At 39.8% G+C, this 18,193-nt stretch overlaps 1 protein-coding gene across 1 annotated transcript in view; it reads left to right on the top strand.

Moving 5' to 3' along the window:
• The first annotated feature begins 1,004 nt into the window (after window positions 1-1,004).
• Window positions 1,005-18,193, top strand: part of nkain4 (sodium/potassium transporting ATPase interacting 4) — a 52,858-nt gene continuing 35,669 nt past the window's right edge. The window contains exon 1 of the mRNA XM_014998357.2: window positions 1,005-1,911. Within this exon, the coding sequence (XP_014853843.1) occupies window positions 1,858-1,911 (54 nt within the window). The 5' untranslated portion in view covers window positions 1,005-1,857. The remainder of the gene's footprint in view (window positions 1,912-18,193) is intronic.

Below are 18,193 nucleotides of genomic sequence, written 5' to 3'. Positions count from 1 at the left end.
ATAAAAAGCTACAAAGCAACAACAGAAAAGAGATGAGTTGTACATGCATGTTGATCTTTGCTTCATTAGAACCTGCAAATAAATTATTATTATTATTATTATTATTATTATTATTATTATTATTATTATTATTATTATTATTATTATTATTATTATTATTATTATTTAATCCAGCAGCAACAGTGGATTTGGGACCTCAGATTTTTACAGAAATTTTCTGTAGCCAGCAAGGCACATCAGATGCAAATGTTACAAGAAAGTTAGACCAATGAGATGAAAAACTATGCAATGTCAAAATGTTTAGATATATCATTCATTAGTATTTAAAAATACATTTTACATGAAGGTGAACATTTGCATGTGCATCCTTACATAAAATTATGTGTACATAATAAACAGTGATTATTCAATAAAAAAATAAAAAAAATCACACAGACACATGTGCGTAGACTTAAAGTTCCTAAAACATTAAGTGACTCCCTTCTGTCGACTTCCATGGGGACTACCCTGGAGTTTATTTTTGGCAATGTTAAGAGGGGGGAGCTCCTTCTGGGCCAGGCCGAATGCAGGTGGGCAGGGCAGTGTAGCTGAAGGATGCCAAAAGAAGAGGAGCGGAGCTTTAAAAGGAACAGAACGGAGGAGTGTGTGATGAAATTAGATGCGAAGTCTTTCCCCGGTCAGCCCTCGAAAACCTGAAACATTTATGAATCTGTTGAGGAAAAGTAGTGGGAGCCACCCTCGTTGTGAAGACCATGAGGTTAACAGGGAGAGGTGTTTAACGGCATTTGTATTTTAAGTTGCATTCAAATGTCAAACAAATGTTCTTAACCCAGTGATTTTTTTCCATCAGAAAAAGTTACAAAATTACAGTTTGAGAAATCGATGGGGACAAAACATTGTTTACAGAAAGAGCTGATCCAAGGAACTACACATTAAGACAAACTGATTTGCAGTTCATAACTATAGATATAAATAGGTGATGATCAGTGTCCTTAAATATTCCTATTATGCCAGAAGAAATGAACAATGTGTATTACAGATCTCCTCGATAAAGCTAATGCTACAGAAAAAACTATGTGTCTCCATATGTTGAATGTATCATTCAAACTCCAAAGGGTTTTCTTATCAAAATGTCCAGTTTGAACTCGGTCCACCAAGTCCGAAGGTGTCCAAAAGCAATCCGCTAGAACACTGACTATAATCCCTCTTATTCGCCACCAGATGGCGCCACTTCACCACATTTTTTTTTGAAGGGGTTAGGTAATGTCCTGACCTCAAGGAACTAAAGTCATTATTAAATTGCTTGTACGCTTAATTAACAATATTAGCCCTGTTACACAGACATGAAAACATCTATTCAACAGTCTGTTAATTTTTTTAAAATAAAAATGAGTTAAAATATGATTATTAATAATATATAAAAAACTTATATAATAATAACTATTATCATTATTATTCTTATTGATGCTACCATACATCGATGCCCGATGACGCCCTCAGTCAAGTCATTTAGTCTGCCTGCCCCACCAGCGCCACTGCGACCACCTCCTCTCTGCCCCTCCTCCTCCTCTTTTTTTTTTTTTTTTTTTTTTTTTTACACACACCGGCTTGCTCCCAGTCTCCCAGCCAGTCACCTCCAGTGCACCGGTCGGCCAGAGCGGAGGTAAACAGACACGTCCGGAGCAACCCAGACCGGAGGCAGCCGACTCTGGTCGCTGTTCCCAGGGCTCAGTTCAAAAGACGCCGGAGGAGGATGGGACAAAGCCGGTGTTCGGATCAAGACTGAGTCTGGACGGCACGCCGAGAGCTCGATACCAAGTCCTTCACAGAGTCACCGCGTTTCCCTCCGCTGACACAATGGGCTGCTGCAGCGGGCGATGCACTCTCATTTTTATTTGCACTTTACAGCTGGTAAGTTTGTGCACTTGTTTTTGCTACTTTTTGAAAACGGGGAAAACAGCTTTAATGTGAGAACAGACAGGAATTTCTCGATTTTGTGGTTCAGTTTTTTATTTTTATTTATTTTTTTGTTTGAAGTCCTCTTAATGGAAAGAAAACATGCTGGTCTGAAGAACATTCATGAAGTCCACTCTGAATAATGGGATTAAGATCCCACTCTTTGTTGAGAGAGCACCACGGGGGCTCCAACACCACACACATTCAAGGTTTGCTGCTCACAGTAAACCTCACCCAGCATGACCCCCTGATGCTGCCACCTTTCTACGTGAATAAAGGTGAAACCTGCATCTACGGGATGATCTTAATGTTTGGGAGTTGTGTTCATCAGGAAACATCGTACACCGAAGCATGTGAAACCAACGGAGCATCACTCAGCTTTTCAAGTTCATAAAGTCACCGAAAGTAACATTAACAGGATTGTAGTGAAGTCTCCAATGATGCTCCTCGGGCTCGCCTTCCTCTCCATCCCTGAGCAGAGTTTACTTGACGGAGCGTGACAGTGTAATTTATGGTGGCATTAAAAGTGAGCTTGGTCGTGCCATCGAGTAAAACGCCACTCTCAACATCTGAGAAAGCAATAAAACGTTCCTTTCAAAGAGGCAAACAGGGAAGTTTTGATGTATCATGCATGAAGTCATTCAAAACAGAAACTGAGTGGAGATGTTAAGAAGGGGCATGCGCTTTCTTTTCATCCATTATCTTATTTAACTATTAACCATCACTTCTAGCTTTTTCTGTGGGTTAAATTAAGTTTCTGGATGCTGCTATGCCTCAAGTTATTTATTTAGAACTATGACGCTGACAATCTGATGCATTATTTCTGCTTCATACTGCCCAAATGATGCTGTATCTCAAGAAAGTGGAACTGTTTAAGTTACTGTTTTTTGACAAGGGGGCTTATTTTTCATTTGCTAGAATATTTTGCTTGATACCTTTTATATCAGAGACACATATATGCATGAGTTTAATTGAAGCCCTTTTCTCTGTCTTTGCTTTAAGATTAGGTATACCAGCCACGTTTCACCCACAAAGTCAAATGATACAGCTCGACCATGATGTCTTTTTAAAATTTTTTTTAGATTTTGACAAATATTACCTTAAATGTAATCGCTGAATCACTTATAAATGTGATGTGACATTTTGCATTACGACAGAAAAATCACAGGGATGATCATATTGAAGGACATTTAAAAAATCAAGTCAGTTACTAAAATCTCCTCAGCATAACTGGGCTCATATGACCATGCCTTCATTGTTAAAATAAGTCAGATAGAGATAGAAGATTTATGACGTTATAGTGACAGAATCAGATACAAGAAACTCGATTATCAGCTCGTAAAATTGTGTCCAAGTCTCTTAAGTAATACACCTCGAGCAACACACCTGTTTTTCCCCGGGTCGTTTCGCCTCATCAAAAAGAAGGAGGTCAACCATTTTTAACGTGTTTTATATAGATGTCAGCTGGTCCCTTAAAAAGCCCCTGAAGATTTCTGTGGACGGCTTCGTTTCCTTCCTTGCCGCTGTTCCTTGATGACCTCACATTTCCTGTCGCGGAGCCACACAACACCACAAACGCACTCGCACCTCCGTGCTGACAAGTGTGATCTGTGAAAGAGGGGGCTGTGCTAAGCCCTTTTGTGACCCTTTGAAGGACCCTCTGGTTGTGTATGTGTTTTGTCTGCATGAATATACATGTGGGCATGTGCTCTGAGCAGCACCAGGGACGTCCTGCGCTCTCCTGGCTTATACCTATGAATCCACAATGAGCCAGGTTATTCCCTGCCCAATTCACCGTAAAAAAAAAAGAAGAAAACAAAAAAAAACTGCCATTAACAAAACAGCGCAGTCTTCTCCTCAGATGTAAAAATAGCCCTCGTAAACCACAGCGTGAGCTAATTAGCTCAACAGAGTGCTTTGATCAAACCTCTTTTGGCATCTCGGCCATACCCTAATTGAATTGTGGTGCGCTCTGCTCATCAACAGGCCGGCCGAGCGCTGGGACTCATCTCTCTGGGACAGAAGGCAGCAGATAATGAGCCTATATTGATCGAAATGCCTCAGTTCCTTTTTCCCTTTGCTGCCTAACTGTTGCAGACAGCAGTGCTGGATGGTTGTCAGGATCCTGATCAGCCCTGGAGAGTAGCAAGTACTGGCTGGAAGCCCTGTCTCTGTAATGATTTGTTTGTACTCAGAGACACAAGTAAGCTCAGTTTTTTTCTTTTTTTTTTTTGGTCTCAGTGGGTTGGTAGCTTAAGGTGCTGCCCTGAAGTTGACCCAGAGCGGAAGGGTTTCGATTGGTTAAAACAAAAACAAGACTATTGTAAATGTCAGCAGCTGGACATGATGATGGTTGTAAATGAAGCTTGTGGCTCCTTGGATAGAAGCTGCAATTGTCCTGAGCTCACAAGAAAGGCAAACTGAGCTGTTTAAAATATAAAACGCTAACAGTCAAAGTGTGGAAACTGAAGGAACTCAACACTCAAGGTGTGTTTTGACTGTGAAACACCGAACGCTTTTTCTCAGGCTTATTTGCAGTCACTGTAAATGTGACAGAAGCCAAGTTTTGATGGGGTTTTCACAGACTTCTGTGCTCTGAGGTGAGAGAAGGAGCAACAGCTTCTACAGGATTAAAACCCTCTGCATAACTATAGGGTTCTCAACATTTCACAGCATTTATACTCGGAAAGAGAGATGTGATACTTTCAATGTCAGAGGAAGTTTGTAGCATTCACTGAAGAGAAAAAAGAGAAACATGTTTTGCACAGACAGAGCAGCAGCCTCGGGTATTTTCTTAAAAATATGTGTTGTGATTGGTTTTATTTGTACCCATAAACAGATAACTATTTATTAAAAATGTTAGTTAAAAATCAATAAATCAATATATATTTTTTTTACTTTAATCTAAACATCACAGATAAACCATCCTTGTTATTATTGGAAGCGGTTCTTGTACTGGAAATATGCCTTGAAGGAGCTTTTCTGCTGCAGGAAACTTTACCGGGAGCTTTTGTTGTTTCCACTGCAGAAGCCAGAGGCAGATCAGATTAATGTCCTCATCAAAGTCTTGTAAATGTAAATGTTACAAGATTTTACGGTTTTTATGTTTTGAGAGAATGAGAACATTGATGACCCCCAGCAGTGTTTATTGTTAAATCAATTGTAAGGTTAAAAGAAAGGATTGCAAGTGGCTGCTGATCCTCTGGAAAATGTGTTGCAATGTTTCTTTATCTCAAAAGCCCTTTAGAGTCACAAGTGGTTTAAATTAATTTTCAACATGCAACCACTATAAAATGTGATGTTGTGGACGTACAACACTGGGTTTTAATCCCGAAGAGAACTCCTCCGTCCTTTCCTCTTGCTCTCGAGACAAGTAGAAGTCTGTGCTGGCAAAAAATTAACCTAAAAATTAATTTGAGTTATCCTTTTCCATAATGTTGGGAATGATGTCACAAAAATGTGATTGCTGTTACAAGACTAATGCCTGTTGCATTAGTTTACATCGGTGTGGTTTATTTGAAATTCATTCTTGTTCCAATCTGTTTTGAGTTCAGTTACTTGGATTTTGAATTGCAGTTGGAAATAATCTGATAGTAATAATGTTGTGTTGGTCTGATTTCACAGCATTTTCTGTCGCATTCTTGAATCTGCTGTTTTAGTGGGCAAAGACATTTTGAAAGACTGTTGGCAACCTGTTTTTAAACAATTCAACTGCACAATATTTTTGTGAATCTTTTTGTCCATACCTCAGAAATGGGACATTTTCAATTAAAGTTATCATTTGGTGAGAATTTCATATAGGTACACTCCCCGGGCAGACAAACACACTCTCCCAGATCGGCACTCTATTTTCCCTGACTAAACTAATTGCTCTGATAGACAGAACACACAAACCAGCAGTTCGTGAACCGTTTCTCATTCTCAGACACGCCCAGAATTACAGCTGCACATTCCTCACTGTGAGGGAAAGGTTAGGAGGTCTGATGTTGGGTGAAGATTAAAGCCTTTGTGTAAAAGATGCACAAACAGCTTTTGAGAGATTTTGGAAGACAAGTTAAAGTAGGAGTTTCATTTGATCTCTTGGGAGAAACGAACAGATGCTGAAGAGGAGTGTTGAATTGGAAAAGTTTGGCGGGAAAAGTTTTCAAAAGTTCCTCATAAGAAAGCTTTGTCCTTGTTTAAGGTGTTTTTGTAGTTGTTATTGTCGTTGTTATTATTCATAAAGCAGATAGAAACTTTTTTTTTTGCAAATGATTTTCCACGTGGGAGATTGAGATCAGTTGAAAGAGCAGCTGTTTCTATTCTGAGCTCCAGAAAAGATTCATAGTTTACATTTATCACTCCAAAAATGGTTCTCAAGGCACAAACTTGGTTGCAGAATTGGACTGAACAGAGTCAGTCAAAAGTCAGTTCACATCTTCTTATAGAGCGGCACTCTAAACCAACAGACACGTGAACACAGCACAGCTTGCAGCCATAACACATTAGTCATCAATAATTACAATTTTTGCTGAAATCACTTAGCTTGTGAAATATGAAGGATCTCTTTCTATAAGTTTTGGCCACACCTGGGAAATCAAACATGCGAGGAAGACAAGCTAAGAGCTTGCTTTTATCGTATTAAACTAGAGCAAAGCAAGCTAACATTAGCCTAGCATGTCAGAAAACGTGTTCCACAGCAGAGATCCACAGCAGTGCTGACTCAGAGGAAATATTTCATAAAGTTATGTTTGCTTTAGAGAAGAGTGATATTGTAGCATTAGAAAACCAGTAGAGGGTTAATATTGACTTCATTTTAAAGTTTATGTTTAGCAGCGCTCATTTTAAATCTCAGACTGGCAACCAGAAGGAATTTGATATTTTTAAATGAGTTTAGCCCTAAACACTGATTATCAGCCTCCTATTTTTGTGTGGGGACCAGTAAATCCCCCAAAGAACATATTAAGTAATAATATATGGAAATTTCAGTGACACAAACCCTTGTTTTTTTTTTCCCTCTTTTTCTTTCTAAACCATTTCAGTGTTTTTCACCAACAATTCTTGAACGCATTTGCCCACCGGGTTAGTCGATGTCACTTGGCATCCTTTCCTCTATTCTTTGATTTATTTAGCTAAATAATAAATCCATTTTATCTGGAATGTGTCATTGTTTTCCTACATATGGAAGGTCTTGGATCATTTGCTTCACAAGAGCAGTAAAATGCAAATTTCCTGATGCATGTATGCCATTAATGTATATCAATACAATTTGATACACATCCATTTGTATCGATATTCAGCTTGAATTTAAGTGTGCGCACACAAAGTGCCCTGACCTCACCTCGTATATTACTTTGTCACCCTGTTGTAATTAAGGGTTATTACTAGAGCTGAAACAACCTGCATGGCAGTAAAACACTATATGCTGTCAGGCCTGCAGAGCAGGGAGTTGCGTTTAGCGCTGTTGGATAATCCTGCCGTTCCTCACCGGTTCCCAGCAGAGGTGATAGATCATAACATGGTGGGATTAGAAATATGAAAGATGCTGCTGTGAAGTGCAACAGTATTTCAGTTTAACTGGTTACAGATGCAGACATCTGTTCAGGGTAACTTGTTGGTTGAGTGTTTTGCAGAGAGTGTGTAACTTCTTTATCACGTCTGTGCCGGAGCGTAGTGTGATTAATGATAATCAACTGTATTTCTTCAGCACCCCCAGGTTGATAAAGGAGATATACCAGTGGTAGGAGATTAAATGTTCACAGCTCTTTTATCTCTCTATTTTCTTCTCTATCTTTGCCTTCCTGGGGTTTCTATTGAGTTTTTATAACCCTTTTCCAGGCTGTGATTCATACTATCAGGGGCAACAACCCATTTGTTTGGTGTTTGCTTTAGTTTGCGCAGATTAGTGGCAAACAAAGAAAGGATCGCTATCTGATTTATCCTTGCGGGAATAAATTTTCTCTCTTTGTGTTGGATGGAGCAGGTTTTATAGAGAGAGTTCTCTGAGATCCAATGTTTTCTTTAGTCATTTCCATTTGTTAATGGGGAACTTTTGGTCTAATTTAGTCTGAGCAGTGTGTGATTTCTAAAAAATGCAAGCATCTGCCTAAATTGATTACCATATTGGCCAGGCTGTAAATGAAATGGGAGCAGTGTTTGTATTCTTATATTGCTTCTTGATATGTGACTTTCCTGTCACTTTTAATAGAGATCTAAGAAGTGTGATATGCATTTGTATTCACCACCAAGTCAATACTTTGTCAGAACCAACTTTTTCTGCAGTCATACCGCAAGTCTTTTAGGGTGTCTCTCTACCAACTTTGCACATCAAAAGGCTGAAACTTTCCCCCCGTTCTGCTCAACAAAATAAAGCTCAGTCAGATGGGATTCAGAGTGGCAATAAACAGCAAATTTCAAGTCTCAATAGAATTTAAGTTCTGTGCTTGAACTGATCCATATATTGCAGTTCTAAACCGCATTGCAGCTTTAGATGTATGTTTAGATGCATTGTAGTTCTGGAAGTTAAGACTACTTCAGTTTCAAGTATTTTGTGGCCTCTAATAGGTTTTCCAAAATAATTCCTGTATGGACTAAATCCATCTCTGGCCAGCTTCCCTGTCCCTACCCAAGAAAAAAAAAAAAAAAAAAAAAAAAACTCCCCTCAGCATGATGCTGCCATCACCATATTTCTGTGTTTGCATTGTTTTCCACCAATTTTAAGCCACAATGTTGAGGCTTAAGCATCTCTCATCGACGTGTGCTGTGTCTGGCACATGGCTCCAGGAAAACTGCAGGTTGATTTCTTTCAACAACGGATAGATCAAGAACTTCAATCACAGACGAAAAAAAACAAAAAAAACAACAACAACTCATCTTTCTAATCAACAATGATTTTGGAGCTGTTGGTGGGTGCTTTTGCACCAACAATCCACCAAAGGTTGAACCGTCCAAATATTGTGGCAGATGAGATGAGATTCTGCTGAAAATGCTTCTCCGTTATCTTAATGCAAATTGTAAAATACTGCTTGTTCGGTCCTTGTATAAAAAAAAATGCCACTTATTTTAAATACAGACTTCTCCAATTGGCTGTTGGCCAGAAAAAAACTGCATGAAGTCCCAACCTTGTCTTACATTGTCTCTGGGTGTTTACTATTTTCTTTTTGAAGGTCAGGCAGGTTGCCATAATTAGCCTCAGTATGTGTGTGTTTAGCGGTGAGCTTGCTGTCAGTCGGACCCCTGGTGTTCAGCGCTGATTGTGGTCTTGGCCCAGGCTGCCTTGATTGCTTCGCTTGAACAGCCCTCATCCACGGAAGAGCAGATCCTGACAGGTCATGTCTGGCCTTAGCTGCAAAGAAAAAAATGGAAAGAAAAAAAAGCCCCATCAAAAGACGTTGATTAAACAGAGGCTTCCACTGAGTCACAGGGCAAGGTGACTCCTTAACACATTCACACACACATCCCCTACCTCTGGAGCTTCAGTATGTCATCATCTCACCTGGGTTTTTTTTTTTTCTTTTTGGAGGTGAAGCTCTGCTTGAATGTTTAATGAATGCAAAAAGCTAACAAAGCTGTCTTGTATCTCCTTTTCCCTCCCATTTTACGGCACTACCCCCACCGTGCCCCCCGCACATCGCCCCCTGCTGAGATTAGAGGTTGGAATATGTTTAAATTATTGATTGCCATTTCATTTAAGAGAGCCTCTGGAGATTTTGGCTAGATAGAAAGGTGCGCAAAAAGCGAGAGGGAGAAAGGAACTGGGGGATGGGAGAAGGTTCGACCTCTCCCTTTGAGCTAATAACAAGTTTGACCCCAAGAGATCTGAGGTCTCCATGTTTTCTTTTCACTTTTTTTTTTTATTTAAAGTTCTACTTTTCTTCATTCACCCGTTTTCATGCCCTTCAACAGAAAGCATATGAGGAAGAGAAGAAGACGACTTGATTTAAATCAAGTTGGCACCCTTAGAAGAGCGACGAATGTAGGCAACATCTGTGGGTTAGATTGCTGCAAACTTAAGGGGCTGTACATCCTTCTCTCAGAGCAGCTGTCACTCCAAAGACTTCTATTTTGATCCCTATCCTTTAGTCACATCCAGCTGGGGATTTTTCATATCCAGCTCCCTCCTTTTACAACCTCAGTTTAAAACCTAATCACATCATGCTGAAATAAATTAAGCCTTCCTTGTTGCTAACTTCTTTTCCACTCGTGGCTGCAGTTTTGAATCCGCATTCATGCTCTCAGCATGTTAGTTTTAATAATATGTGTGTGCTTGTGGCAAACCCCCTCCACTCCGCCACTCCTCTCATTCCCAGGTGACCTTTATTACAACCAGTCTCCATTTTAATGTGTTCAATTTAACACACCATTAATGTTGTGGTTATAGTGAAAACACTGGGCTGGCAGATGCGAGCGTGTCGACACTCCCGTCCAGGCGCAGGCTCACGGTGGCGTGTCCTTGTGTGTGTGTGTGTGTTCCACATCGGTGACGCTGCAATATTCAGCCATAATGGAGATAAAACTGGGACTGTTTGAGAGCCCATTTCTCTCTTTCCATTCCAATGGTTCCATTGGTGTCATTTGTTATAGTGTGGCACTGAATAAATTGCTTTGGGAGTTCCACAGCTGTGATGACTATCTTGACAGATCACACTCAGCTGAATGCATATTCGTCTCAATCAAAATTTCCTCCTCAACTTTGGGGTTTAGTCCTTGTTTCACGAGCGAATGATGAGTTCTCAGTTCTTTTTGGGTTTTTTTTGGCGGTAAATATTTAGGGAGATCCGAGCTACAAACCCTCAACAAATATGTTGGTCGAAAAGAGAGATGTGTAGATTATCTGAACCACAAAAGAAATCACAACAGCTGCTGTTGCTGTACGTTGTAGTTAGGGTGTATCTTTGTCTAAATATCTCTACTAACTAAGACTAATACTCCTGTCAGACTGTTGTGTATGAGCCTTTTGTTTCAATAGAATCGAAAGCCATAATTCTGTCAGAAAATAATTCTCCAACATCGCCTTCCTAAGTGCATAACACCGCAGCATAAGCAACATGCACAATCCTGTTAATCCTGTGAGAGATTAAACACATGGATGCTCTTACTCAAAACAACAAGCATTGCTAATTATTACTGCTGGGATACAGCCTATTGTCAAAACCTGAGATGGGAGGTGTTGAGTCAGACTGAGAACAAGTTTGGGCTCAGGCTTTGAAACTGTAGAAATTAACTGAAGCTTTCAGTTCGTGTTGTTACAATATTTAATTTTCCTTCAGGATATTTCTGTCATAATCTAAATTGAATAAAACTGAATTGATTTGAATTTCAAGTCATGAGTAATTTAAGACTTCTGCAGTTTAAGACTGAATCTAACAGTCCAGCTACTTTATAAGATATATTGTGGTAGTATCTGTCTGGAGATCCTATCTTTATAGACAAAAATAGGTATCGCAAGTGTTTCTCAAATTTTTGTGTTAATATGGAAATGTTGCCATGAAACAGATGCTACAGATTTATCAGCTGCCAATCTGTGCTGCATGTCTTCTGCTCTTCTCCATACCGAGGTCTAGTAACATTGTTTGAATTGATTGTCATGTTCAGGAAACCAGTTTGTGAATTGAGCTTTGTGACATGGTGCGTCGTCCTGCTGAAAGGAAGGATGGGTACACTGGGATGGACACTCTCAGCAACAATACTCACTGTGCTCTTTAATTGATGATTTGATTTTAACGGCCCAAAAGGTGTCAGAAGATATCCCTCAAGCCATTACACATCCACGATGAGCCAGAACCATTGGTAGAATGGCACACATATCCATACAATATTGTTTTGAATGCCCAGTTTTAACAACATTCAACTGTCTCTGCTGGAATTGAAACTTTTCGAATCAGGCTATGGTTTTCCAGTCCTTCACTGTCCAATTATGGTGAACCTGTATGAATTTTAGCCTCAGTTTCCTGTACGAAGCTGATAGAAGTGGCACCTGTTTGGGCTTCTTCTGCTGTAGCCCATCGTCCTCAAGAAATCAACCAAGAAATCTTGGTTGTAAGAAGTTGGTATTTGGTCTATTGTTGCCTATGTATCATCTCAAATCAGTCTGTTCATTATTGTCTAACCCCTGACATCAGCAAGGTCACTGCATTTGTTCTTCTTTTTGGCCACTCGCTGTAAACCCAAGAGATGGTTGTGTGCATGAAGCTCCTAGTAGATCATTTACAGCTGTATCACATTCGAACACACTTAAATTCTGTTTCTTCTTCTTCTTTTTTCTGATGCTCCATTTGAACTAACTAGTTCACACAGCCAAAATTCAAACTGTGACTGAAATTGATTTTTCGGCGATCCTGCATCACTGAGTTCACTAAAATTGCCCTTCTGTTAAAATGATCTAAAATCACCGAATCTAATTAGCTTAAGTCATAAACTTAAGGCTGCTTCACCGCAGAGAGCTTTACAGCACAAGTCAGACAACACACAAAGGTAAAAGTTGAAAGTAGTTAAAGTCCCGAGGGCGATTTACTTCAAAGTGTGTATAGTCTTTTGAGGCTGGATTCTTTTATGTTCCTATATTGGCAGAGATATAATATTAGCTCGTTACTAACAGGAGGAGTACTGGACAAATTTCATCCTAAAAAAAAATGTGCTGTTAAATTAATTCACTTTACTTTTATTGAAAATAACCCACTCCTGTTATTAAAGCATTTTTAGTGTCAACATCTAAAGTGAGAGAGGTACTTAAAGGCAGTCGGTGATTTGTGTTTCACCGTTCAGACCGTATTTCAAACAGAAAAGAAGAAAGTGGCTTATGAAAGCACCCTGCCTGTTAATCCCTGTGTCTCTCTGGTAGGCCTAGCGCCACCGAGGGCTATCCATCTATCCAGCTCGCCATGTGTCCATTGAAAGCCACACATACACTCACATACACCGTAACACACAAACTGAGATTGACACCATTAGTCACACACTTTCATTGGGCCCAGGCAGTCACCGTGGCCTAATAACTTTACCCTGGCAGGAGGTGAAAAATTAGATTCGAGAAAGTTTTAAAGAAGTGCTTTAGTGTCTTCTGGCGGAGAAAAAGCATGAAAAAAAGCCTTGCCAAAGTAGGGGACATTTGAAATGTGTCAGGCACCAATGTGGCTTATGACTGCAGCCTGTTTTTGTCTTCAGAGCAGGGCAGCTGCTTCCTAATGGCCCTTTTTAACTGTTTTAACCTGAACCTAAGGAGTGAAAGCACAGAGGCATATTAATAGATCGTCTGCTGAGGTCACCTGGTAGGTAAGGGCAGTAATAGTCATAGGTGCTAACTAGAGTGTTCAGTAATAAAGATGAAAGAAAGCATACAAAATAACTTGCATGATAAAACCAGATTATTTATAGGTGAAACATTAGCAGAGGGTGTGTCTTCTATTTAACATCAATGTAAACAGCGTAGCTCAGTGTTTTATACTTTAGAATTTGATGAAAAGCATTTTTTCATGATTACTTTATTTTTTTTATATATATATAATTTTGAGTATCACCAAATCTTTTTTCTGCCTAAAATGTTGCAACGCATTTTAAAGACATTTGTTCAAATCTTCTAACTTTGTTTTAATGACAAGTGATCAGAATTAGGCGTTTATAAATTAGTATACAAATTAAAGTAAATTATGACCATGTACCATATAGAAATTGCATTTGTTCAAAACTTTTTAACTCTTAATACCTTAGTTTATTAAAGCATTCATAAGTTTTACTAGAATGTTGTAACTTGTGCAAGCTCATCTCAGTATTCAGAATAACAATCAGTTTGTGTAAGAGAACAAATATATTCATCACACAGGGATTTTTCTTTTAATTTGAATATTATGCAACAATAATGCATGCTGCGTTGTAATTCAGAAATATATTATTATGGTCATGGTGTGGCCTGTTTAGCAATGGGGAAGACCGGTGACTTCACAGTTGTCCAGTAAACAGTGACTGAGATCATCCGCAGGGAGGGTAAGTTGCTAAAGAAGCTGGCTTTTCATAGTGTAATATTTCTAAGCGCATTACTGGAAAGTTTAAGCGGAAGGAAAACATGCAATAAAAATATGTGACAAACCGCAAGTAATGACCACAGACTTGGATATTGTGAAAAAAAGTCTATTCAAGAGTTTGGGGAAGATTCAAGAATGGGCTTTCTGGAGTCAGAAGAAAATTGAAGAATAATTAGCTAATATTTATGGTTGTCTGAGCAATGAATCCTGCACACAGTTATTTTGCCACAGTCATGTCTTTGTGTTACCGTATGGAGCCCTAGTAAATTTAGTCTTTTATTTGGAAATCACAGTCCCACCCTTCGCGACGTTGGTGTCTAAGGGTTAACGGTGGGGCCGTGATATGGTGGTTGTACAAATTGGTTTGGTTTTTGTCCTTTACTTCTACTTTCTTAGATCTCCTTTTCCACCAAAACTTGCTCTTTCTGCATGAAATCAAGGTTTCCCGATTTTACCAACCAGAATGAGTTAATATTAACAACTTTATTAACTTAGGTGTGAACTTTCGACCTTGTTCAACTCCTCAGGGTGATTTTATCTTCCAAAATTCAGAAGCACTGATTGCTGAGGTAGCTTCACTAAAGAAGAATGTTCATTTTCTCGCATAAAAGAAGGATATATATTTTTTCAAAAACTCAAACAGTGGTGAAGAAAAGGATGAATCAGAGCATAACTGGCTTTTTAAAAAAAAAAAGTACCATGGTGTGCTTTTATTTTTTAAATCTTTATTCAGTGCCTAGAGGCAGGACATAAAATACCAGCTGGAGGGAAAGGCGACCATGAAACGACAGTAATCATTTGGGAATTACAGATCATTTACCCTCGTGTTTTAGTTTTTCAGGCTCGGCCAGTTTGGCTAATCTGTTGAACGTAAACAAAATCAACCATTTGTTAAAGCTAGAGAGGAAAAAAAAAAAAAAAAGAGACCCCAAATCATTATATGTCCTAAGAGCAGCCCCTCAAGTCTGTCTCGACTCCTCACTGTCATCCCCTCTGTATCAGAGTCATACCCTTGAACACAGAGGAGTCTGAGTCATGCTGCCTGAAGTCACATAGAATTGGCAGGCACACGCTCACACTTCCTGATGACACAGCCAGTAAAACGTTACCTGAGGACATTTCACAGAAGACTCCCAGAGAAAGAGAGGCACTGATGGGATTCATAATACCTGCGGGCTAAGGTGGAGAGGTGCGGAAATGAGAGGGGTCACCCGTCACAGGCGTCCTCTCGCTCCTAGGGAGCCGGCGCAGTCACCACCTCATCTACAACTTCTCCTACCTGTTGTGAACAAAGACTGCAATGTGTTTAGGTCTGATTGAAACCCAGACTGGATTTTATTTTATTTTTTGGGGGGATTTCAGCTGCTTATCTCGAGTACACATGCATGTCTTAATTTGCTTTCCAACTGTGCAGATCAAGTGTTTTTTTTTTCCTCCTGTTTTCCCATTTTTCTCTCTTCCACTTTGATCCGCTCATCATTCTTACTTCTCTCCCTTCTTCTTCTTCTCTTCGTGGCATGTCAAAGAAGGCGGTGATGCCTGAAATGTTTTGGGGATTATGGTGAGAAAAACTGTCGACTCGAATTTCCTTTTCTGCTCTGCTTGCCACTTTATGCACACCTGAGTGTACGCGCTGGCTAATATAATCTGACAGAAAGAGCAGGATTGAGCTCTGTGATCCTAATCTGGCATCACGTGGCTCAAGAACTGAGTGAGTGATGGGTTTTGGGAGAGCTATAAATAGATTAAGAAAACAGCTACAGCGAGAGCAGAGATGACGACGAATGTAGCGAAAGGGCGGAAGAGGCTTGTTGCATCCTGCTATACTCTTGCCCTGAGTATTTATCTTGGGAGGAGTCATTTATGTGGGCAGCTTGCTTCTCCACACAGACACGCACACACTCAAACCCAAAATGCACAGAAAGGGATTCCGTCGCTCCGTAGGGAGTGATTTGTGCTCGCCGGAGGTCGGTGGAAGGCTTTTACGGGCCGGTTATGTAGCCGGTGCTTTATTCCTGGAAGAGCATTGGTATCTTTTGATCAAATTCCGCCCCACTCTCCAGCAGCCTACTTCCCATGAATTGTGGACTAATTGTTCCGTATGGGTTTCGTGTGATTGTGCATGCCTGATTGTGTGTCTGGGCGGGCAGAAGCCCTCTTGTTTTTTTTCTGTTCTTTGATTGATTGTTGTCATCTCGGTGGATTATTGAGTTAGCTGCGTATGTGATGGGCTTACTGCAGCGTGTCTTAGGGGAGACCACACAGGCTAACATTTCTTAGGCTTACACACATCTTTAATTCAATAGCTGGTGGAAATATTTCAGAGGAAGGAATAGATGTGTGTGTGTGTGTTGAGTTCAGCATACACTGCAAGTTAAAAACAGAAATTATGGTCCACGTGATTTGAATTTTAATGTTCGGATTTTCTCAAACTCACTCAGGATCTACATACTTGAGGCATTTTATTGGCAAGAAGCTCAATTTTAAGCATGGCATTTACATCTTCAGTAGGTTGAGATCTGGGCCATTCCACCAGATTAATGTCATCTTGCTTTATCATTCAGCCACACTTCCTGGAAGATTTCGTGGCGCTTGTTTGTTTGGGAGAGTGTCCCGGCAAGGATCCTGCTGTATGCATAGCCGACAAATTTTCAGTAGTACTGAGGTCAGGGCCACTATTGAAGCGTTACGTTTTAACACTTCCAAACCCAGTTTTGAGTTGTGTTTGGTGGAAGACAATATTTCTTACATGCTCTTTCATAAGTCCTAATATCACGTTATGTTTTATCTTAAAACAACGAGTGGAATGACTCGCCGTGATGAAACTCCAAACCCCGATGGTGAAATCTTTAAATTTTGAAGCTGTCTTTGGATGGCTTTTTCTGTCAAGAGTCGGAGCGTGTTGCAAGATAAATCTAAGACAAATAAATAAGAATTTATCATAGTTTCTTTTTTTAAAGTATTTCTGGGAAACAATTTCCCCTAAGAGTGGGGGAAACTGCCCTTCTAACATTCAAAGAAAATGATAATCCCCATAACTGGACCTCACCGTAGGCATGAGCTACTCCTGCCCATATAGTCTTACTCTGTGAGATTCAGAAAGAGGAGATGACCTTTGTCGTCGACCTTTGTTAGATGTATGGTTTTTTTTTTTTGGAACCGTAGTTTTCTTGTTTTCCTTCCCTTGTTTTTCCTTTTTTTTCCCTGTCATGTTATCTTATGGTTTCTTGCAGAAGCGGCTATGCTTTATCTCAGTTTTACAGCAAAGACACTTATTCACTTTATTCCGCTAAATGCACAGGATAGCTCAATCACTTCATCCTCTGCTGCTTCCCTCCCTACCTGTATAAACATTTTTTAATTATCACTCTGGATTCAATCATCTCCCTCTCCTGCCAATATCGCTGCATTCGAATTGCTGTCACCTGCTCTGCTACATGAGGATGAGCAAGGAGTCCTGTGTGTGTGTGTGCATGCGTGTACGTGAGGTGTGTGTGCGCGCGTGTTCAGTGGTGTGTGTTCCTTGTATCAGCAGAGACGACATTTCTTTCCTCCCTCATCCATCTTCAAACGTTTGGCTGTAAGTGACATGTCAGGATGCGATGAAAGACACTGATTCTTTGAGCACAAACAATAACAACGCACACTCTCGGAACGGAATGGAATTGGATCGGAACAGGAATTTTAATTAAACGGTTTATAACCCTTTTGTGTATTTTCCCTAAATGGTATGCTGATAGGGTTTTTTTTCCCTGAATATTTTTGATTTCTGTTGTACAAAATAATTTGGACTTAGATGTGGACTCAAATAAAAATGAATAAAGATGGGAAATTATCTTGCTAAGGAAAAAGTAACTTGCAGTTTATTTTCTAATGGCAGAAACAAAAACTAAGCTAAAACAGGCAGCTATGAGTTCCACTATGAACTTTTTCATTCTGCTATTGCTTGTGTGTACTGCGTAAATGTGTACATGTTGTCTTTTTTTTTTCATAAAGGCCTAAAGTCGATGCAGGCTATTATGAACTTCATGTCCCATAAAGTTCCCAGAGTATTTTCATTGCTGGGAGCCGTTTACAGAAAGGTTAAAAATGATGATCTCTTCTTTAGCTCAGACTTGCATCAATAAGTCTGTCGTTATTGGTTTTACAAAACTTCCAGTCCTCCCCTTTGGCTGCTTCCAGTATTGGGAGCTAAACAATTGGGCTGTTGTTGTTGAGTCTGTCTGAACAAGATTCTTGGC

Source organism: Poecilia mexicana, unplaced genomic scaffold, assembly GCF_051168715.1.
Source record: "Poecilia mexicana isolate PSO_F unplaced genomic scaffold, ASM5116871v1 scaffold_7, whole genome shotgun sequence".
NCBI lineage: Eukaryota > Metazoa > Chordata > Actinopteri > Cyprinodontiformes > Poeciliidae > Poecilia > Poecilia mexicana.
Note: the sequence above shows the minus strand (reverse complement) of the source record. Positions and strands in the feature narration are given on the sequence as shown.